We start from the raw sequence: 22,849 nt of genomic DNA, 5'->3' as shown, positions 1-22,849 counted from the left end.
TGTGCCTCTTACTCAGCTCAGAAAAGGTGCTTTCTACCCACAGTAAAGAAGTTATGCATGCATGCTAAGTCGCTTCAGTCGTGTCCAACTCTCTGTCACCCTATAGACCATACCCTGCCAGGGTCCTCTTTCCATGAAATTCTCCAGGCAAGAATACTGGAGGGGGTTGCCATGCCCTCCTCCAGGGGATCTTCCCCAGGGAGGAGGAGCAAACCCAGGGAGCAAACCCAAGTCTCTTAAGTCTCCTGCATTGGCAAATGGGTTGTAGAAAAGTCATGTCCAGTCAGTGGCCAGGGTGGCTGGAGAGGACCCGTGGTGGCCTGAACCCCTCCTGACCCTCTGCTGCTCCCTGATGTCTTCCTCTGGCCTCCCAGGACTCTGATTCTCCGCGGCATTCCACGGCTTCCAACAGTTCCAACCTGAGCAGTCCTCCCAGCCCAGTGTCGCCCCGGAAGACCAAGAGCCTATCTCTGGAGAGCACAGACCGCGGGAGCTGGGACCCATGAGCGGGAGCTGGGACCGTGAGCAGCCTCCACGCTCAGACACTCTGGGCTCCCCTCCACTGCCCCCCTCCTCTCACTGTCATCTCTTCCCCAACCTCTGCCTGAAGATGCCAGGGCCGACTGCAGTAGCAGGGCGGGGGTTCGGGAATTCTGCCTCTAGGACTTTCATCCACGCCCCCTTCGACTTAACAGCAACAACCATAAAGGCAGACTTTCATTGAGCAGCTTAGATGAATACTGATTTCATTTCGTACACTTAGCGTTGCTTTCTATTTCACCCTTCCCCTAAAAAGGTAGCTTAAGTAGACAGATTCCACACATGTAAGTGATAAGAATAAGATTAGACAGACATTGTTTTCACAGTAGAGTCTCATGTAGCCCTGAGACAGCACGTGGGGCTCGCCAGTGGGTCCCGGGCGCGCGCCAAGCCCCTTCAGCACCACAGTGAATGTCGACCTGATCGTTGCCAGTAAATCCCTTATCACTAAAACAATGCATATTTTACTACAAAACAGAGTTTAAATAAATACACAAATGTAGAGGTTAAGTACTGAATGTATATAGTAAAAAGAAGCATCTTGTATTCAACAAAAAAATGGATGCATATATGAGAGATCATTTAATTTAAAGAACTGTGTTATTTCCTGTCTGTTTTCCACCTAAAAAATGAAAGGGTAGAAAGGCCTGGCACTGATGTGTAAAGAGGGAGGGCGGGAGGAGCAAGCATCCCCTTACCGCCAGCTCTCACGCTGGGTGGGGGAACCTGCGTCTCTCACACTGGACGCGGCACCTGCGAGCTTTAGGAGATGCTCCGAGGCTTTGGTTTCATCGGTTTGGAGTGTAAACTGGGAACCAGACTTGTAACATTTAAAGCCTCTTCAGCAGCATCATTAAAAGGCAGATTTACTTCTATCCAAGACATTTCTATTTCTAGCAGTAGAATTTGAACCACACTTCTCATCTGTTATTATATTTTGGTATCTTCTGCAGATGAATGTAGAAACGCAGTTTTGTCACTTTCTGGATCCCTTCCATCTGAAAGGACACAAGGAATGGCCATAAACAGGTTCAGCAGAGTGCTTTTTTCCCTTGGCTGGTCTGCTCCCCCCTTGCAGTGAGGCCTGTGCCCCCAGCTGAGCCAGCTTCTCTTCAGAGAGGGAGCTGTTTTGAGGGGGTGTCAGCATCCTCAGATAAGCCTGGGAAAGGGGGTTAATTACCAAATAATGTAAAACCTCAAAGGCAAGGACTTGAATAGCCTTAACCAAATACTCTTTCCCACACGGAGTAGGAAGCGGACAGCTCATCCCTGCCGCACACAGGAAGTCAGCCCAGCGTGGCCTTCCTGAGCGGGTAAGCTTTGCCTCCCTCCTAGCTATATTGTTAGTCCCATATCCATTTGGATTCCTGCTGTTTTAATTGCCATAAGGAAAGAGATGCAGAATCAGGAATTTCTTTCTCCAGAGTCATTTCACCAGTTAAGCACATGAGTAGAGAAAGATAGAAATAAAAATATCTGACGGTCATATAGAGAATCTGCCTCTCTTTTACTTTCTATCTAAATTTCCCTGAGAAGTACCAACAGATTTTCTGCTGTCTTTAAAATTCAGCTGAAATAGAAGACCGTTCCTGCCATTGCTTGTCCACATCTTGGTGTGTAAGCACTGTCGTCTTACCCGCCCACCACCACCTGCACACGCGCGCACACACACACACCCGCCGCAGCTCTTCCGCTTCCCACCGCAGGCCACAGAGAGCTGGACTATTCCCAGAGGATGCCACTCTCAGGAGCAGGTCACTGAGTTCAGGGAGGGAAGAAAGGGTCCTGTGTGGGCATTATATTGTGAAATATTACAGTAGAGAATTTTAAAATAATAACAGGTTTGGCATTTAAACATCCTGAACTTGGCGCTTGCTCAGATTTATGTTTAACTTGGATGGGCATAAATGACTGCACAATTCTAACCTTCTAAATCCTTTGCTTTTGGAAGAGAAGTGTTAGGTGGAAATACTTTTGTGCGTTTAGATTTCAAGAGTCAGACGTTGAGTCTGGTTACTGCCATGACTCCAGTCACTCCTTACGTTTGGCACTTCCCAGGAGGAGACGGAACCTGCCAGCCGGCTGCTGAGCGTCTGTGGCCCGCTCCCCTTCAGACCTTCCCACCCTCTTCTTTCCTTTCCCCTCACCTCTTCCTGCCCGCCTTTTCTCCTCCGAGCAGAGGCAGATCCAGCTGAGATTCACTGGACTCCACACTAAGCCATTAGTTTATAGCTTTGACAACTAAGTTTCTGTTGCCTATAGGTGCTTATTTCTTTCAGATGCTTTTAGGATCAAAATAATAATCATACCTGAAGTCTGGTCACCAGTATAGTGAGTCATACCCTGTAGCCCCCCAACAGGGCAGATAAAGGGCTTGTCCTGGCTGTCGGGCTCACTGGGAAGTGTAATACTAACCCAGTAGATTATACTCCAGTAATCTGAAATGGTCTTAGCAGTAGCAAAAGAGCAGTCCCAAATGTGATTCGTATTCAATAGGAGGAGCCTTGGGGGAGAAACACTGCCAAGGGTGGTAATCTGGGAGATATTTTCCCAAGATAGTGATCATTCAACTGGGTTTATCCCCATTCTCCAATATGAAGCAGTTACCTTCAGAAGCTTCTTGAAAAGAATGATTTGGGAAATGGGGAATGGATTCTAGAGAAAAAACAGTGATCACTGAAATGGATCAGTAACAAAGATTACGGAACAGATGTGATGTTGCTGTCTGAATTCATCCTTTGTTTTCATGCAGGACATTCAAAGAAACGTATGTGGAAGCAGGAACTTATTTCTCAGTAGAAAGGAAAAATAAGAGGCATTTCTGGCATAGTCTAGATGTGTTGATATTTGGTGCTATCTATATTCAGCCAATTTGTTGTCTACTCTTGAATTCTACTTTAATCTTGCTATGTGCTTTGGGTGTATAAAATTACATATATACATATACACACACACATATATATATATATATATATTTCTTTTTGCCAAAAACAGAAGCCTTCCTCCTTGTCAAACGATGCTGAAGCAACTTTTTTAGTTATGTATCTGCACACACACCCACACTTAGAGATTTCATCTGCTTTCTGAAGGAGCATAGTTTTAAGGCTGTGAAACACAACTAAAAAGGGCCCATCTATTTCATTTTCCAAGCAGAGCTTGTACCCAAGCTTCAGGGAAGAATCTGAAATCCCTGTTTTGTTTACAGCAACAATCTGTCATTCCCCAGCTGGTTCTCAGCCTCCCTCTGCCTTCCATATGGTTAGAGTCATGTCATTTTGTTTCTTAGTGGCCACATCTACTTCTGTGAAAGACCAGTTGCATTTCTACGGACTCTCAGGTATCGTTAAAGAAAAGCCAGAGTAGAGGTGGGCAGACATCCCTGACCCCCCAGGTAGAACAGGGCTGTTTACTGGCCTTTGTCACAAGCTCTGTGTTCTCCCGGCTCAGCGGAGCCCTGTCAAGCTCAGCATCCGCTCTCTGGATAGAGGGGCGTTCTCAGCAGCGGCCAGGCCTCACCACTGCCCCAGTCTGCTGGGCACAATTGGGAAGTGACCAGGCCCCCCACTCCCCTCCTCTCGCTGGCCCAGCCCCTGCATTCATTAGATAAGCCACATGGCATTTCACTGGGCCCATCTTAAAAACCTCTTTCCCTGTTATGACTTCATTATGACAAGTCCAGCGTTCTCTGCAGAGCCCTGCTCCTAAGGGGCCCTCGCTTCAGCTGGAGCTCTGCCTCAAGTCTCAGCGCTGGTCGGCAGGCCGGGCGCTCCTCTCCCTTCACAGGGACGACCGTTACACACACAAACCATTTCATTTATGGGGGGAAATTGATGAAAACAAATCAGCCTTGAAATTTCATGAAAACAAAATGACCTGCCTTTTTATTTGATAGTGTAATATCATTTATTTTATAAATTTTTTAGGGTTTTTTTCTCATTGTAATATTATTGTACAGTTTTGCATGGCCTGGGTGTAATCATTTTTTTGTTTAGAATATAATGCTGACAAATAAGTGTGTATGGAAGGGGAAAAGATAACTGCTTTGGCCTCTGATCACTCTTTATTTTGTTTGGTTTTACCCCCTCAGTGTCTTAGGGAACTTTATAAGGAGATTCTCTGCTACCAAACAATGGTGTGGATTCTTTTGCACAGAAATATTTAAGGTGGGACAGTCAAAAATGTAACAGGACTCCTCACCGATATTTTATGTTGGTATCACTTAATATTAACCAGACTCTGATGTATTGCAATAAAACAGGGAACTGTTAGAACTGAGTATTTTGTCTTTTTTCCCCTGATTAAGAAGTCTGAGGAATGACGAAAAGGTGACTGACTCTTCATCTCTCTGAACCCCGATTTCTGCCTGTCTCCCGCCTCAGCCAGCTTCCTCGTTACTGGAAGGATGGGGATAATCTGGGACTTTTTTTAGTTCCTTCCATAGCTCAGGTGAGAACAGTGTTTGACTCTCTTGAGGCTTTTGGCTCCCCTCTCTGGTCAGAACGTCCCTGGTGCCCAGTCTGCAAGGCCAGGCTTTGCCTGCGCATTTGTGGGCCGCCCTGCCTGTGTGCGCTTGCCACAAGGGAGCCCACCACACGAGGCCCGCCCCCCCTTCCCCAGCCAGACTTCCCGACCCGTGCCACCGCCGACTGAACGCGGCGACTGCTTGCTCGTCCATCTCCTACCTGCAGAGCAGCAGCAGACACGGCCCACAACTTGTGCTTGAGTTAGAACGTCAGAGCTGAGGACACTCAGGAAGCCTGGGTGGTCTTAACAAAGGAGATCTTAAATTGGCTGCAGCTAAGTAATTATTCCGAGACCCCTCCCCATTCCATTTCGCATGTAATGGACATTTCTGTTACCTGTTGGTTCACTGTTTGAAACCATGCTTTAGAGGCAGTAGTTGTGCATAGGTTGGCAAACGTCTGTAAAGGACCAGTGAAGAAATACTTTCGGCTTTGCAAGACTAGTCTCCTGCTCCGACTCAGCTCTGCCATCTTTCTCTGATGATGAATATGGGCTAAGCCTTCTGGGTTCAGGTACCAAGAGCCTCGTGGTGGGAATAGGGCCAAACCTTGCAGAAGCATCTGAGGCAGGAAAGGGTGTGGCACTGACCTCGGGCTCATCACCATGAGCTTAGAAGCCTTTGCAAGTGAAATAATTAATGCCAGAATGCTAGGGTTTTTTTGTTTTGTTTTGTTTTGTTTTTTTAATTGAAACAAGTAAATCAGACAATTACAAGAATTGTACGAATATTAACACAGCCTGAAATGACCCCTTGGGTCCAAGCAGGTGATATGTGCACATCAAGGCCCCGGCCCGCCCCCCCGCACACCAGTCTTGGAGCCCAGGGACAGCGCGTGTGGCCCTCTCTCCTTCTGTGGCTCCTGTCCTCCCCGTAGGAGGCGGCAGTTCTCTGGAAACCTCTGGTTCTCAAGAAAGCCTCTAGCAACCAGCCAGAGGGCAGGTGTGGGTGGACCTGGCTTGGCAAAGTAGTACTTGTTGGCACTGCTCAGCTCAGCACTTCTAGATCCAGGCCGGAGAGGAAAAGGCAAAAAATATAAATCTCATTCTAGAAACACACACACACACAAACCTGATATTACACATTCAATAAAATCCAAAAAGGCTTTTCTGGTTTTGGTGTTTTGTTTTTGTTTTTGGTGGCAGGATTCAAAGGAAGAACTCTTATCTTCTGGCTAACGTTCACATTAGCAAAAAACCCCTGTTACAAAAAGGAAGAGGAAATAAAATTGTCTTTTTATCGAGAGTCATTTCAGAGGATTACTAAACAATAAGCAGATTCTGACAGACAGTAGTGGGGCTGCATTTTCATCCTTGCTCCTCTCACCATACAGCCACTTAGCAAGAAGACCGTGTATAAGCGCGGGCAACGGGCTCCGAGCAGCATCCCCCCATCAGCCCGGCCACCCTCTCCCACCGGGCGAAGTTTAAATGCAGCGCGGGCACCACCAGCTTCCTACTAGTTTCAGCGGCTCAAGGACCGAGGCCAGAGGGTCCTGCTACTGCTGCTCGGCCTGCCTCCTGCAGTAGTTGCTGTAGGCCTCCTCGAACATGGCCTTGCAGGGGAACCGGGCCTTCAGCTTGGAGCAGATGAGGAAGGAGCCGCCCATCTTCCTGTGCAGGGAGTAGGTCTCCTCCGGCGGCGGGACGAGCCGGTGCTTCAGCATGATGGGGATCAGGTTGTGGATCTTCTCGGTGGTGCTCTGGGTCCCAAAGTCAAAGGGCTCCTCCGAGGCAAAGGCCTCCCCCAGGATGAGGATGGCATCTAAGTGGGCGTCTTCCATGGCCTGGAGGAAGACGGAGGGGAGACTGAAGAGCCTGGGGGCTTCAAACCCAGGGCTCCTCCCACAAACACCCCCCAGGGGCTAGACTGAGCACTCCCTGAGGGCAGGGCGGGTAGTGAGTGCTTCACCCAGATTGAATCATGGTAAGTGGGGGCATGAACTCAAACCACTTAATGTGTGACCTTTCTTCCAGGTAAGAAGAAAGGGAGCTTGGCAGGTCTGTGGCAGAACGCCAGGTGTGACCCAGCCTGAGGGCACTCAAATCCAGAGGTTTTATAAAACACCTGTCAATCTCGAAAGAGCCACAGGCCTGAGCTGAGCTGAGCCTCTGCACTCCTTGTAGGTGGTAGACCCGAGACCACCAGGAGGTCTGCGCCCCTTCCCCACTGTCGGGAGAGGAGAGTGCTGCTATCTGGCGACAGGACACCAAGACGGTCACCCCTTCATTTAAGGGGCTACTAAGATCTCTTCCAGCGTGCCCCTCACCCCTCCCCCAGTGAGGCCACAGGAAGTGGGGGCTGGGCTTTGCCATCCCACCTGCTCGCCCAGGCCCTGAGCGCCCGCAACGAGCCCAATGACTAGGATCTCGACGTGGGCTGGGGTGGGACACAAGGGCTTCATGACCAGCCCTGGTATTCTGAGGACCTCGGCCCACCGGCTGGGGCAGGGCCTGCCCGACCTGCCCTACCAGCTCTGATTCCATCCACTTACAAACTGAGATACCCTTCAGATTTCACAGGGAAAGCAGTCCACGTCCCAGCCTTCCCACAAACACCAAAGTGGGCCCGGGGGCTGCATGTGGCTCAGCAGGCCTGGTGCACCTCCAGAGTCAAGAGAGCTCACCTTGACCTCATAGCCGGTAAGGAACTTCATCTCTATGGATTTCTTCAGTACAGCCTCCCTGTCCTGGTTAGCAGCAGCCCTGATGATCTGGACAGAGGCACCATGGGTGGCACGTAGAGAGGAGATCCTGGGGGTCCAGGGGGCTGGCACCAGCCCCTCCCCCCACATGCCAGCACATCCACTTTGACCCTTTACTTGGGCTTCCCTGGTGGCTCAGACAGTAAAGGATCTGCCTGCGGTTCAGTCCCTGAGTTGGGAAGATCCCCTGGAGAAGGGAATGGCTACCCACTCTAGTATTCTCGCCCAGAGAATCCCATGGACAGAGGAGCCTGGGGGGCTACAGTCCATGGCCTCGCAAAGTCATACACAACTGACTTTTACTTTCCTCTGCACCTGAGGCGGCTGTGACCTCCTCCACTGTCACCAAACACCGGGGACAGACAGGGACATCAGGATAGGAGTCCACCCTCCCTCCAAGCCCCAGAAGATCACCGGCCAAAGCCAGCCCCCCACCTCCCCTCTACCTGGATGTAGAGGTCGGTGAAGGATCTGTCAAATTCCCGAGTTGCCCCGAAGTCCAGAAGAGCCACCTGGGGATGGGCGATACCGGGGAAGGTTTGCCTCAGTGGGGTAGAGGGACAGGGCAACGGGGGGCTGAGACCCCCAGATCTCGGAGCCTGGTCCAGCGGAGCTCAGGGTCCCTGTGGGAGCCCCCGGGTGCTCACCTTGTGCAGCTCAGGGTCATAAAAGAAGTTGGACCAGTTGGGGTCTGTCTGCATGAACTGGAATTCGAACAGCTCCCGCAGGCACAGTACCAGGATGTTGTAGCAGATCTGGGGGCCGAGTGGGTCCAGTCACACCACGCCAGGCTGCCTGGCCCCCACTAGACCTGGATCTGGAAGCCTGACCCCTGCTTTCCTCTCATCACCCACCCCATCCCACCTCCCGCCCACAGCCAACTTTGATTCCAGGTATATCGCCGGGTGGGGGGACGACGAAGCGCTCTTGTCCCACCCCGCACAGGGAGTGCTGGGGACTCCAGGGTCCCCAAGTGACACACCTCGTTTCGGATCTCCTGGCTCAGCCCCTCGGCCTGGTCCAGGGGGAAGCCAGACACCAGCTCCGTGGTCAGCACGTGGGGGCTGCAGAGCTCGTCCACGATCTCGGGCACGTAGAAGAAGGGGTGGTCCTTCAGTAGCTCCCTGGCAGGGTCGAGAGGTCACACCCTGTTCACCCTGATCCTCCCACGCCCACCCTGGAGACGACATGCAGGACAGCGAGGGGCTGAAGCCTCCGGGCTGAGGGCCCTGCCTCCAGCTGGTGGGGGACGGGGCTCTGACCCCAGGCCCCAACCACGGTCTTCCGCCCCTCGGAGCCGGAGGGCCGAAGAGCCACCTCTTCTGTCCCCGCAGCGGGAGCAGCGGGCGCGGGCCCGAGGCTGGAGACGCACCTGAACCTGCGGGCGCAAGCGGCCTCCCGCTGGTAGTCGCACTCGAGGGCCAGCTCCCGCCGCAGCACGTCGATCAGGTGCTCGGGGAACAGGCCTGGGCAGGGGAGCAGGCTGTCGGTGGCCAGGGGCTCCCGCGTCAGCACCCCACCCCCACGCCTGCCCTGCCCAGCAGCAGCCTCAGACCTTCCGGAAGCATGTTGCTCATGTTCAGCACGGTCATGAGGTTGTTGACGTCACTGTTGATGCTCTGGGCCACGCCAGGGTACTGCAGGGAGCACGGGGGCACCGGGCACTCAGAGCACAGCCCTGCGGGCCCCACCCTCCTGCCACCCGTCAGCTTCCCAGCTGTGTCTCTCCCAGACCCCACACCTCCAGGGCAGAGCCAAGACCCCACGATGCTGCTGTAACCCCCGAGCCCACCATGACCCTCTTGCACTCCGCCTGCCGCACCCCCACGCCCATACAGAAACAGCCGCCCCACCCCTCCAGCTCAGGCCCCCAGGCAGACCATCACTTGCCCCCTGTCCCCACCCCGCTCAAACCAAGCTTGCTGGGAGGCTATTATCCTTCCCAGTCACTCCGCAAATACTTCTCCGCACCCAGTGCTGATCTGGTGTTAGGGACAGAGGCGATGAGACACGCACTCTGCCGCGGGCGCAGGTACACACAGGGCATGTGGGTGCAGAGGCCCCCACACCGCAGGCCCCGGCTCTGCCCTGAGCAGCTCCCGAAGACATGAGCACGCCCCTGGGCGCCTACCTGGATCTTCATGGCCACCTCGCGGCCCCCCTTCAAGCGGGCCAGGTGCACCTGCCCGATGGAGGCGGCTGCGAAGGGCCGCTCCTCAAAGTACTCCAGCTTGTCCCGCCAGTTGGGGCCCAGGTCGTTGTTGAGAGTTTTCTGGAGAGAGAGGCCAGGGAGGGGCTGTGAGCACAGCTGGGGACACCCTGAGGAGCCCCCCATCCCCACCCACAGGGCTGCCACGCCCCAGCCAAGAAGCCCCGACCTCACCATCATCTGCTTCAGCGGCATGAAGTCTGCACTCTGCCTGACCCGATCGAAGATCTTGGCCAGATGGGGGTTGATGAAGGCGTCGTCTGGAAGGCAGCAGAGCAGACAGCAGAGCGCTGACCCCTCGGAAGGAGGGTGCACAGGCCACCTCCATCACCCTGCCCAGTGCGGCCTCCTCAGAGGAGGTCCAGTGCTGCTCCACCCTTCCATACACTGAACCCCGGTTCAGAGAAGCCAAGGCACAGGCCCAGCCTCAGGTTCCTCCTGCTTGAGGGGAACTGGCTTTGCTCCCACTCAGGACACCAGCCTCTCAGCTGCTCCGCCCGGGGGCCCCCATCAGAAGGCCTGAGGCTCCCCTGCATTCAGGCTCCACTCTCAGCACTACACCGAGCCCGCCTCCTGCTCAGCCACAGCGTCCTCCCCAGCCTTCCTTCCCTGGGCCACACCCGGCATGCCCCGATGTCACGCCACTGCAGCCCATGAGCTCCCCGACAGCACCCTCGGTCCATCAGCCTGACTCTCACCAATTTTTGAGATGCCAGGACTTTGGGATATGCCAGAACACTCAGAAGAAGCCAAAGAACAACAACCGGGGGCTCTTATTTAAGACTCTGTTTTTTAAACATCCCAGGTGGGTTAACAGCAAGGACGCAAAACAAGAGAAGCCAGTGAGCAGAAAACCTCCCTCCCTACTCATCCCCAGTGGGGCCGAAACACACACCCTCCCTCTGCTCCCTACCCCACACTGCACCCCCCCGCCCCCCGCCAGCCCCCCCGGCCCACCCCCTCCCCGTCTCCCCCGCCCTGGCCGCACTCACCCTGGATGCTCAGCATCTGGCCCAGCTTGAGCGCCGCCCCGCGCACCTTGCATAGCGTGCGCACGATGCGTTCCGCGTTGGCCTCCGACAGGAAGGGGCTGGAGTCCAACACGGCCTTCTTCCCTGCAGGAGAGCAAAGCCACCCTGATGTCCCTGAGGCGGGGCTGCCAACCTGGGACCCCCACCCCCTCACCCCAAGAGGCCCCTCCCCCAACTCAAGACTGAGTACAACCCAGCCCACCAGCCCCTGGTTATGGGTCTTGGCAACTCACTGGTTCTCCCAGTAAAAACAGAACAGTAACGAAATGTCAGGGTTTAGCACATTTTAAGGGCAGTGGAACACAGCCCAGCAGAGAGCCTGACACAAAGGGCTTCCCTCCCAGGGAAACCAGCAGGGCAGTTTTAACTCCACTTCTCACACTTTCCCCCCAGATGCTGAGGAAGGCCCTCCAGGGCCCCCCAGGTCTCCCCAGGAGGCCCCCAGCACCCTCCCAATTCACACACACACACACACACACACACACACACAGGCTGGCCCATGGGGCCTCTCCCTCCATGTCAGCCCCAGCCAAGTGACAGTCCCTTGCCCCTCAGTGTCCTGGGCAAAGGCCACCAGCACACCCGGAGTCCCCGCACAGTCACCCGGGCCCCGCTGGCCACGGTGAGAGCGCAGCCCTCCAAGGAGGGGAGTACAGGGTCAAGGACAGCCTCACCAGGTGGGTGCCCGCCTCTCCCCTCCCCCATAGAGGCCCTGCAGCCCCCTGCAGCCAGCTGGCCCAGGGAGAAAGTGTAGGAACCTCCAGGGAGCAGAATACTCAGGGGTGGGAGGGTACAGGGTGGTGACTCAAGGTGACGAGGAGGGGGTCACCCAGTGGTCTTGCCCTCTGTCCTGTGAGCCCAGTTAGACCAGAAACTCCCCAGGCTGCCCCCACGGTGCCTGGCACTTTCCTCAGCCTGCATCCCTGCTGGCCTGGTCCAGCACTCAGAGCAGGTCTGAGCCGGATCCCCATGGGGGGACCAGGGGAGGTGGTGTCATGCCACTGCCCTCCGTCCGGGGCTGTACCAGCCTGGCCTCTGATATACCAGGGCCAAAGGGCTAAAGCAGGATCTGAGTCTGAAGGCCAGTGCCTGAGGGTAGCTGTTAGGCCTACACAGGGTCAGGCTCACTCTCAGGGAACCAGATATCAGGACAGGGTCCCAGAAAGGGGAGAGAGTTCAGCTCCACAGGAAGAGGCCAGCAGCTGGATGTCACGGAAGCCACAGCCCCTGGGCAGGGCCACTCCAAGGTGGCTGGGCCAAGAGGGGTCCCTGGCAGACCTCTAAGTCCCCTCTGCCCTCCCCAGCCGCTCAGCCCCTGGGCCCTGTGAACCGGGGACCTGGGTCGTGTCCCCTGAGGAGGCAGGGGAGGAGGAAGGCCCCGCCTCAGGCAGGAGGAGGGTGCTTTCTCCCCGAGTGACACAGTGACCCTGACATTGAGAGACAGGGCCCGGCCCTCCTGAGATTTCTAGGCAGCCCCTCCTCACAGCTGGCCAGTCTCCACTGCCTGGGCAAGGGTGGTCTGAGAACAATGTCGGGGAGTCAGGGAGCCCAAGGGCATGGTGGGCTGGCCCCCAGCCAGGAGAGGCTCCCTGGGGAGAGCGGGCTGGGCTGGTGGGCACCCTCCAGGCCCAGCGTTCCAGGCGCTGCTCAGGAAGGGGGAGCACACCCTCTGGCCTGAGCCCCATGTCCTGCTCCCAGTCTGGTGGCACCCAGGTGCCTTGACCCCCAGCCAGGCCACCGCTTCCCTGACAAAGGACACCAGCTGTAACCTAGGAGCCGGGGTTGCCTTTCCGCTGCTTAGACAAGGCGGGATGGAGAGCTGCCAGTTTTGGAGCGGAGGACGGGAGGATCTGTGCCTGGGGGAGGCTGGCTTCTCACTCCAGAGTCAGGCTTCACTTCCCGGAGCCTCAGCACCAACACTAAAAATACCTCCCTAATCCTCTCTGTCCTCTGGCCCCTTCCAAGGACACACATGCTCAGGGGCCGCTGGGACAGGCTAGTGCCATCTCCCCCGAGAGGACTCTCATCCCCTCCAGAGGGTCCTGCAGGTGAAGCAGGGCCATCCGGGTGGCTGGCAGGCCACCAGGGGAGCCAGGCCCGGAGCTGTAGCCAGGGCTCAGGGACCACGGGGACAGTGGGGACCACTCAGGGTCCCCAGGGATGGGAGGAGGAGGTGTCAGGCCCTAGAATGAGCTGATGAGCCCTGAATAGGGACGGGGGCACTCAGCCGGGAACATCAAGTACACGCTGAGAAATCCATGAGCAGACGGCTCTAGCAGGGCTGCCCTTAATGGCCACCAGAACTCCATTAAAGGGAAAGTTCTCTGCATCTACCCAACCCACCCCCACGCCGGGACAAGTTTGGGGGAGGGGCCCTGGCTGGGCACCCCCACAAGTGGGAGGTGGGGGGAGCTGCCCCCTGACCCACTAACACAGCACCATAAGCACCCAGGTTCCAGCAGCCAGTCTGCAGAACTTTCTCCATGGAGTGCTGCCCACAGCTGGCCACCCAGACTAGGGGGAACTGGGCATTCTGACCTGACCCCAGGCTGGCCCTGGGATCACAGGAGAGTCATGACCTTCACCTCAGAGACAAAAGGGTCTGAGGCTGGAGAGGAGATAGCCACCCCAGGGCACTGAGCAGCAGCTCCCACATCCCTCAGCCACAGCCAATCGGGGAGCCACGGGCAGCTGGCCTAGCAGACCTGGGGTCCCAACGGAACCTGAGGCTCCTGTCAGGAGAGAGCAAGTGAACTCCTCCTCACCCTCCAGAGGAGCCAGGAGGGTGGGGTGAGCCAACATGGGCCGGGACGGGTGCACAGGGGCCTTCGGGTCCCAAACTCCAGGGCTGCCATTTACACGAATGCAAGGTGCAAGGTGGTGGCCAACCCTCGGGGAACACAGGCAGGAGCTCGGAGCTGACAGGCCCAGCTCCCAGAGCCCACCCTACCTTCCTGGTCAAGGGCCCAGCTCACCTGAGGGGTCGTCGGGGCGGAGGCTCTTCTTGGCAACCTCGGCCAGGGCCCCGAAGCCCAGACCTACGGCCAGACCTGCAAAGAGGAGGTTGAGGGCTCTGGGCATTCGCTCAGGAGCTGCCCATTGCCCTTCCCAATGAGCCCTGGAGCACCCCAGGCAGACAAGGGCCTCACTCCCCAGGGACCCCGCTGACACTGCAGACGTTGTGAAAAGGTAGGAGATACATACTGACTGTTTTCAGAGAACACCTGGATCAAGACGAGTGTTCTGGTGGAAAAGTCTCCTCTACCCCTACTCCCATCGTCTTTGCTATATGCTCACGCGACGCACAAACACGCCCGAGACAACATACAATGAAAAACACAGGGGGAGGCACAGCACAAATGGAAAATAAACCAGGAATGGCTGCAGGCCAAGGACAACACAGGGCACCCTTCGGGACACAGTCACCCACTTCAGTGTGTGCAGTGGGCCTCAACACCCTAGAACTCTCTGATCTAGTTCACTGCAGCTGCAAGGAGACATATTACCACCACAACATACAGCAGTCATTGGTAGGGTTGGAACATTTTGCAAAAGCCATGGGGACTCACTGGAGCCCAGACCACAGCTCTCACTCAAGAGGAAGGCCCCACAGACACGCACAGGGGTTTAAGGATGGTAGGGTATCAGCCCCACTTTCTCCCTTCATCAACCTTTGAAATCAAGGTTTCTTAACACCTCCTTTGTCCAGAGGTTGGTACTGGATGATCCCAACTGTCCAGGAGAGGCCCGAGGAGCCCAGCAGGTGCCACTCAGCCCACAAAGAAGGCCCAGGAGCCTGGCTCAGGGCCCATCTCCTCTACTTCAAACACAGTTCCGGCTGGCTTAGGGGCGGGGGCCAGTTAGCCGAGAGTGAAGAACACATGGAGGAGCACACTGACCACAGCAGACGGGACAGCAAAGACCCAGGGAAGATCCCAAAGAGGCCCGAGAACAGCCGGCGCTGGTGAGCACGGTCCTGCGGGCGGGGAGGTTGACGAAACAGCTTCCCTCCAGGCCCGGCAGGCGCACACCGGGCAAGGAAACCTGCACGTGCGTCTGCATTTTCCAAGTTTTCTACGATTATGCGTTACTTCTATGAGAAATACTATTGAACTGACTGAGAAAGCTACTTAATGAAGGTAAATTTTAAAACATCAAAAAAGGATAACCAAATTAAAACACATGTATTTATGGAATACACTTTACCCACCATTAGGCAAATGCACAGCCCCCACTTTGTCAGCTGTAAAGCTGTAGTCCTCGGTGTGAGGATTAAACAGTGGAATAAGACTGAAGCACCTCCAGGAGGGGCAGTCATAGGGCGACACCGTTTAAAGATGTTTGCTATTACTGTCCTTTCTCCTATTCAAAGGCAGACCAGTGCTGCCCAGGAAACATAACGCCAGCCACGGGTATTTTTAATTTGCTAGTGACCACATTAAAAAGGCAAAAAGAAGCATATGAAAAGAATTCCGATCGTATATTTTATTTAACCCAAAGTACTCAACATATTTCCTCTATTTCTTTGCATTGTTTACTTAGGAAGACTTTCTTATCTCTATTCTCCCGAACTCTGCATTCAGATGGGTATATCTCTCCTTTTCTCCTTTGCCTTTCACTTCTCTTCTTTTCTCAGCTATTTCTAAGGCCTCCTCAGAGGAAAACAATAGAATGGGAAAGACTAGAGATCTCTTCAAGAAAATTAGAGATACCAAGGGAACAGTTCATGCAAAGATGGGCACAATAAAGGACAGAAACAGTATAGACCTAACAGAAGCAGAAGATATTAAGAGGTGGCAAGAATACACAGAAGAGCTATACAAAAAAGATCTTAATGACCCAGATAATCATGATGGTGTGATCACTCACCTAGAGCCAGATATCTTGGAATGCGAAGTCAAGTGGGCCTTAGGAAGCATTACTATGAACAAAGCTAGTGGAGGTGATGAAATTCCAGCTTAGTTATTTCAAATCCTGAAAGATGATGCTGTGAAAGTGCTGCACTCAGAATGCCAGCAAATTTGGAAAACTCAGTAGTGGCCACAGAACAGGAAAAGGTCAGTTTTCATTCCAATCCCAAAGAAAGGCAATGCCAAAGAATTTTCAAGATACCACACAATTGCACTCATTTCACATGCTATCAAAGTAATGCTCAAAATTCTCCAAGCTAGGCTTCAACAGTACATGAACCGAGAACTTCCAGATGTTCAAGCTGGATTTAGAAAAGGCAGAGGAACCAGAGATGAAATTACCAACATCCACCGGATCACAGAAAAAGCAAGAGAACTCCAGAAAAAAACAACTACTTCTGCTTCATTGACTAAGCTAAAGCCTTTGACTATGAATCACAACAAACTGTGGAAAATTCTTAAAGAGATGGGAATACCCGACCACCTTATCTGCCTCCTGTGAAACCTGTATGCAACTAAAGAAGCAACAATTAGAACTGGATATGAAACAATGGACTGGTTCCAAATTGGGAAAGGAGTATACTGTCAAGGCTGTATACTGTCACCCTGCTTATTTAACTTATATGCAGAGTACATCATAAGAAAAGCCTGGCTGCTGAAGCACAATCTGGAATCAAGATTGCCAGGAGAAATATCAATAACCTCAGATATGCAGATGACACCACCCTTATGGCAGAAAGTGAAGAAGAACTAAAGAGCCTCTTGATCAAAGTGAAAGAGGAAAGTGAAAAAGCTGGCTTAAAACTCAACATTCAAAAAACTAAGATCATGGCATCCAGTCCCATCACTTAGTTCATGGCAAACAGATGGGGAAACAATGGAAACAACGACAGAGTTTACTTTCTTGGACTCCAAAATCACTGCACATGGTAACTGCAGCCATGAAATTAAAAGACACTTGCTCCTTGGAAGAAAAACTATGACAAACCTAGACAGCGTATTAAAAAGCAGAGACATTACTTTGCCAAGAAAGGTCCATCTAGTCAAAGTTATAGTTTTTCCAGTAGTAAGGGATGGATGTGAGAGTTGGACCATAAAGAAGGCTGAGTGCTGAAGAATTGATTCTTTTGAACTGTTGTGTTGGAGAAGACTCTTGAGAGTCCCCTGGACAGCAAGGAGATCAAACCAATCAATCCTAAAAGAAATCAACCTTGAATATTCATTGGAAGGACTGATGTTGAAACTGAAGCTCCAATACTTTGGCCTGATGCAAAGACCCTGATACTGGGAAAGACTGAAGGCAAGAGAAAGGGTCAACAGAGGATGAGATGGTTGAATGGCATCATCAACTCAATGGACATGAGTTTTAGCAAACTCCAGGAGATGGGAAGGACAGGGAAGCCTGGTGTGTTACACTCCATTAGGTCACAAATAGTTGGACATGACTGAGCGACTGAACAACAACAACTCAACATATCATCCCTTATAAGTACTCAATATAAACACGGTTAAAAAGATATATTACTCTTTTCTTACACTAAGCCCTCAAATCCAACGTGTATTTTACTCTCAGAGCACATCTCAACTTGGACCAGCCACATTTCAAGTGCCCAGCAGCCCATGTTGCTGCTCGGTCAGCACATGCCAAGCATAAGCCAAGTTCTGGTAGCCAGAGGAAGAGGCCACAGTCATCTGGAGATGCCCCCAAGGACACCCTGGTGCGCTGAATGGAGATGCTGTGGCCTGTTTCCCTCTGACACCCCAACCCAGCCCCAGGGGACACTGAGCACAGAGCCGGAGCCGCGTCTCTGGTCAAATATTAACTCCTGCTGCCTGCCCATCCCCACCCCACTCATCACACTATCTGACTTAGCAAAAAAATGACAATGGGAACGTTAACTTTCAAATCCCAATGACCTTCACCAGCGTATCTCTGCCCCAAGATTTTTCTCTGGCTAGATCAAATCCAAAGAGAAGCCTACGAGAGAGGCAGATGCACCAAAGGTTACCCAGCCTGGCCACTGCAAGCAGACGCCGCACCCCTCCCTCTGCAGATCCCCCCGCGCCTCCTGCTGGGCCCCCTCAGACTCTTCTCTGGCCACTTCTAGGCTGTGGGACAGAGCCAAAGCTCTCCAAGCCAAGGACATGTCACTGAACACTGAATCACGGAGGGAACATTCTGCAAAGGAGGCCGCAGGCTCCTCCAATGGCCCCGCGAGCTCCCTCAGGACCAGCCTGGTGCCAGGCCTGCAGAACTGCCAAAAGACAGGCTCCCCACTGCAGCCCGGAAGGTGAGCAGCCCCGCCAGCCAGCTAGCCCTGACCTTGACCTCAGAGCTCCTGCTCTACTGAACCAGGAATAGACTGGCCCTCCTGCCAGTCCTCAATACAGCTGATTTAAAGGACTCTCAGAGCCTCGTGGAGAGAGAAGGGCAGGGTGCAGCCAGGTTCCTCCTTCCCGCAGAGCCAGGCGGCACCTCTGTCTCAGATTCCCTGAGTTGGTGAGGACACCCTGAGCCCAGGCTCACTCCGTGTGTCACCTTTATCCCCACCCACACCCAGCCCCCCGCCCAGCCCTCAGGACAGTGCCATCCATGCCCTGACCCACAGGCAGCCCTGGCCTGGACCACACAGGCTGCTCAGAGGTCCCAGAGGAGACCAGCCACAGATTCAGGTAAGTAGCCCCACGACCACTGTCAGCAGCCTGGCCACCACCCTAGGCTGTGAGAAGGCACCAGCCCCTTTCAAGAAAGTTCCTACATTTCTCTCACCAGAGGAGGTTTTTCAGGCTAGAAACACGGAAGGAGTGAGGAACTGCAGGGAGCAGGGTTCTCCCTAGGAGTTGGGAGCAGTGGGCTGCTTCCCAGGGAACTGGGCCTGTTCCTCATGACCAGAAATCCCAGGCCCCAGAGGCCCTCTGCAGGTCCTCAAGAGACAAATAGGTCCCCTCTGAGCAACCACTGGGCTTCCGCCCACACAGGCACATAGGTCAAGAAAAAAGTAAAAATAAACACCTTCCAGTAAACAGCAGCATCTGTGAGGAGGCGTGGTGAGAGGTGCTGAGAGCAGAAAGAAGTGAGGAAATGTTCCGCATTTACCTGCCAGACCCCCAGGCATGTTTACTGAGCAAGGCTGGCCAGAGATTTCCTGCAGCGGTGAGGGGCAAACCTAAGGGAAAACAGCTTCACTCACACTGCACCACCCACGTGCCAGGCTCTGTTCACGGGCCTCACTTTTATCAACACATCCCACGGTCCTCCTGATCTCATAGAACAAGAAAGTCCACGCAGAAAAGGCAACGGACAAGGAAATTTCCTTTGCTTCAAGGTGCTCCCGAACCCTTGGTTCTTCCACATTCTCTCCCATCACCTGCACCCTCCACACCACGCCAGCTCCAGGCCTGGGAGGGGCTGCAGCCCACAGCGCTGCAGGAAGGCAAACAGGAAGGAGCGGTGGAGGAAGTTCCCTGCAGGGTGAGTGTTCTCCTCGGTTCTAAGAACTGGGCCAGGGTGGGAAGGGAAGAACTGACGGCCCCTCTGCTGGATCCAGGAGAAGGGACAAGTTCAAGGGTGGCAGACCCAGACTCAAAGTGCCTTTGAAGCATGCTCCTGGGAAATGCAGGAGACCATGTTCCCTCACCCTTGCCAAGGTTGCTAACTTCTCTTGGACTTACGGAGCATCAGTCTTGCGACCACAGAGGCACAGAGGAGCACCGGCTGCTTAGAGGGACAGCACATGTGCAGCATGCGTCCTCGGGAAGTCAAGCGGCAAAGCTGGCATCACTGAGTGCCACCCAACGAGGGACGCCAGGGCAGCCCCTATCGACACCAGGACCTCAGATCTCCACACCCTCAATGAAAATCAAGTGCCCTATCAATAATGCTGGTGGGGGAAGCCTGACTTCAGACAAGTCAACAAAGGGCTTCATGCCAGGAGCTCGGAACACAGTCCTACTGCAGGAGATGTGAATACTCCCACCCCTACGGAGCTGCGCCCCCCACCCCAGCCAAGGGGTCCACTGGCATCCCCACTGCTGAACCGGCTCTGCAAGGCCCCTGGCAAGACACAGCAGGGTCTACATCTGAAAACAAAGAAGACTGAATGAGGCCGTCAACGAAACCAGTTACCCAATGTACCATCCTTTATCTTGGGAGCATGTCCTTTGTACTTTTACATTGCTAAATGGCCTTTAAAAGTATAAATTAAATGGTGTTCGTAGTTGATAATAGGTTTTGTTTTAAATGTTCTTACTTAGCAAAATTGAAAAATCACCAAACTATGCCCATTTATCCCCAAATCTTTTGTTTTCAGTTTTACTACTGAGCCGAGGGGCTGTGGGGAACGACACAAAAGCTTTGTTGGAAAGGGGGCAGACGAGCTCAGAGAGAGCTTTGTTGCTGACATATTAACAGGACACCTAGGGTGATCAGAATCTTTATGAAATTAGGCAACAATGGCGATCAGTTTGCATTCACCTATTTTCTATTTGTAAGAACACTGTTCTTACAAAATCACTTAAGAAATTCAATGGTGTCTTGGGAAATATTTTTTAAAGCAATGTATTTTTCTGGGAGTAAGAGTCCTTAACCTTTTACCTTTTAAAAATAAGAGGATTCCTGAGAGTCCGTTCCCTCTACTCTTCACTCCTGGCCCACTGTTTTCTCAGACTAGCATCTATTTTCACGTATCATATTTCAAAATCCTTTCTACGTAGAATCTAAATATCCTTATCGCTTCCTATTTCTTCACTTGTTGTTCCTCTCTTTCTAGTTCTCTTACTTAGTATTTTTCTCCCTTCTGCCTCAATGATGTGGACTGTAAATTCCTAAATGAAGGTCCTAGTGATCAGCAGGAGAAGGCAATGGCACCCCACTCCAGTACTTTTGCCTGGAAAATTCCGTGGACGGAGGAGCCTGGTGGGCTGCAGTCCACGGGGTCGCTAGGAGTCGGACACGACTGAACAACTTCACTTTCAGTTTTTGCTTTCATGCATTGGAGAAGGAAATGGCAACCCACTCCAATGTTCTTGCCTGGAGAATCCCAGGGACGGGGAAGCCTGGTAGGCTGCCGTCTCTGGGGTCACACAGAGTCGGACACGACTGAAGCAACTTAGCAGCAGCAGCAGCAGCAGTGATCAGCAAAGTGCTATGCACACAGTGCTCAGCTCCTTTTGATAAGTTTTCTCTTGTTGTTGTTTATTTACTTCAGTCATGTCTGACTCTTGCAACTCAGGCTCCTCTGTCCGTGGGATTTCCCAGGCAAGAATACTGGAGTAGGTTGTCATCTCCTTCTCACTTCAGTCATGTCTGACTCTTGCAACCCCCCCACCAGGCTCCTCTGTCGGTGGGATTTCCCAGGCAAGAATACTGGAGTAGGTTGTCATCTCCTTCTCGAGGGGACCTTTCCAACCCAGGGAAGAACCCACATCTCTTATGTCTCTTACACTGGCAGGCAGATTCTTTACCACCGAGCCACCAGAGAAACAAGTTTTCTTTAGTGCTCACTTTGTCTGTTAGTCTCGTTTCTATAATCATCCAGTTCTCCCTCTATTTGTAGGTGCAGGAGAGAGGATAAGACATCTCCCTGAACCTGTAAGGTTGAGGCACAAATGAAAAATACAGAAAAGAGCAGAGGAGACACATAGGACAGAGGGAAAGACCCAACACATGTGTAACTGGAGTCTCAGAAAGAGAGGGGAAGGAGAACAGGCCAGAAACAATATGTTAAAAAATGACCGTTATTTTCCAAAACTGATGAAAGACATCAAGCCACAGATTCAAGAAGCTCTGCAATCCCGAGCAGGATAAAAACAAAGCAAATCACACCCAAGCATGTCACAGTCACACTGCTGAAAACCAAAAGAAAAACAAAATTCTAAAAGTAGAGGACAAAAGTACAGATCCCCATGCCCACAGCATCACAGCCATGACACCCTACGGCCAAACTGGACCTAGAGTTCTTGCCCCATCTCAGCATCAAAATGTGCCATCCCAACTGGAAAGCCCCTGCCTCTGCCTCCATACAGCTGAATACTGCTGCGGACATTCCCAAACACAACCCTATCTCCCTGAGGTCGAGAGCAACTGCCTTCCTTCATACCCCTCATAAAACTTCCTAAAGTCTGTTACTCTGCACCTCAAAACATCTCACCCTTGTGAGGAGAAAAAAGGTTCAAAGTGTTTCCTAGGAGAAGAAAGTAAAGCAGGGTCACTTCAAATTGTTTAGACAATGACCCACCAGTTAAGCCATATACAATGCAATGAAGAACATGGATCAATAGCATAAATATATCTGAAACAAATATTTTTGCAATGTTCTAAGTTCTCAGGATCTACGATACTAACTCTGATCCTTTTCTCTTAAATTCCATTCTATTTGCTTCTTTTTAAAAACGCTGGTCCTGATCCACTAAACTGATTTCACACTCACTTAAGGGTCATAACCCACAGTTTGAAAACCTCTGGATAGGACAGAAGGTTCAGAATTTACCTCTGGGGCCAGAATAGCACATTCTTTCCAGACCTGGCTCCTCTTTGCTCCCATCCTGCCACCTCCAATCCTGAAACACGAGCCGCCAGCTGCATGGGCAACATGAGCAACTCACAGCTGTGAGCAAATCTTCAGCAAAGACTCTGAAGGAGGGCTCTGGGCACCAGGCAGCTGTCAGCAAGGGCTCAAGAGGCTCCGGAGGGTGCAAAGCCCCTACAGAGACCAGGCCTCTCTCACCCAACCCCAGCTCCCTCTGGCGGCCATGTCTCCCACACCCCGAGGGAAGCCCTGCACCCTGGTTTTAAGGAAGTTGGCTTTTTGTCCTACACACCTTCCTCGACCACTGCTTTCACTTCAGTCTGCTGTCCTTAACCCACCACCCAAAAGGGCTTGACTTTTGCTGGCTTCACCATTATCTCCATCAAATTCTAATCGGCCATCATGA

General features: G+C 52.9%; 2 protein-coding genes across 12 annotated transcripts in view; one reads left to right on the top strand and one right to left on the bottom strand.

The window, feature by feature from the left end:
* CDC42BPA (CDC42 binding protein kinase alpha) overlaps nucleotides 1-4,811 on the top strand; it is a 297,280-nt gene extending 292,469 nt beyond the window's left edge. For all 10 annotated transcript variants that reach the window (XM_061382427.1, XM_061382422.1, XM_061382424.1 and 7 more), the window contains one exon: nucleotides 375-4,811. In XM_061382427.1, coding sequence (XP_061238411.1) covers nucleotides 375-506 — 132 coding nt within the window. In that variant the 3' untranslated portion in view covers nucleotides 507-4,811. The remainder of the gene's footprint in view (nucleotides 1-374) is intronic.
* A 1,353-nt stretch (nucleotides 4,812-6,164) lies between these two features.
* Nucleotides 6,165-22,849, bottom strand: part of COQ8A (coenzyme Q8A) — a 46,362-nt gene continuing 29,677 nt past the window's right edge. Inside the window, exons 5-16 of one of the 2 annotated variants that reach the window (XM_061382430.1) lie at nucleotides 13,982-14,056; nucleotides 10,968-11,090; nucleotides 10,150-10,235; nucleotides 9,898-10,038; nucleotides 9,322-9,403; nucleotides 9,139-9,232; nucleotides 8,749-8,890; nucleotides 8,414-8,521; nucleotides 8,213-8,278; nucleotides 7,689-7,775; nucleotides 6,522-6,848; nucleotides 6,165-6,262 (exon numbers count right to left, since the gene is read on the bottom strand). In XM_061382430.1, coding sequence (XP_061238414.1) covers nucleotides 6,561-6,848; nucleotides 7,689-7,775; nucleotides 8,213-8,278; nucleotides 8,414-8,521; nucleotides 8,749-8,890; nucleotides 9,139-9,232; nucleotides 9,322-9,403; nucleotides 9,898-10,038; nucleotides 10,150-10,235; nucleotides 10,968-11,090; nucleotides 13,982-14,056 — 1,292 coding nt within the window. In that variant the 3' untranslated portion in view covers nucleotides 6,165-6,262; nucleotides 6,522-6,560. Of the gene's footprint in view, nucleotides 6,849-7,688; nucleotides 7,776-8,212; nucleotides 8,279-8,413; nucleotides 8,522-8,748; nucleotides 8,891-9,138; nucleotides 9,233-9,321; nucleotides 9,404-9,897; nucleotides 10,039-10,149; nucleotides 10,236-10,967; nucleotides 11,091-13,981; nucleotides 14,057-22,849 lie in introns of both variants that reach the window. The other variant, XM_061382429.1, reaches the window with a different exon arrangement.

The sequence above is a fragment of the Bos javanicus genome, chromosome 16 (assembly GCF_032452875.1).
Source record: "Bos javanicus breed banteng chromosome 16, ARS-OSU_banteng_1.0, whole genome shotgun sequence".
Classification (NCBI taxonomy): Eukaryota; Metazoa; Chordata; class Mammalia; order Artiodactyla; family Bovidae; genus Bos; species Bos javanicus.
This window is presented reverse-complemented; position numbering and strand designations above follow the sequence as displayed.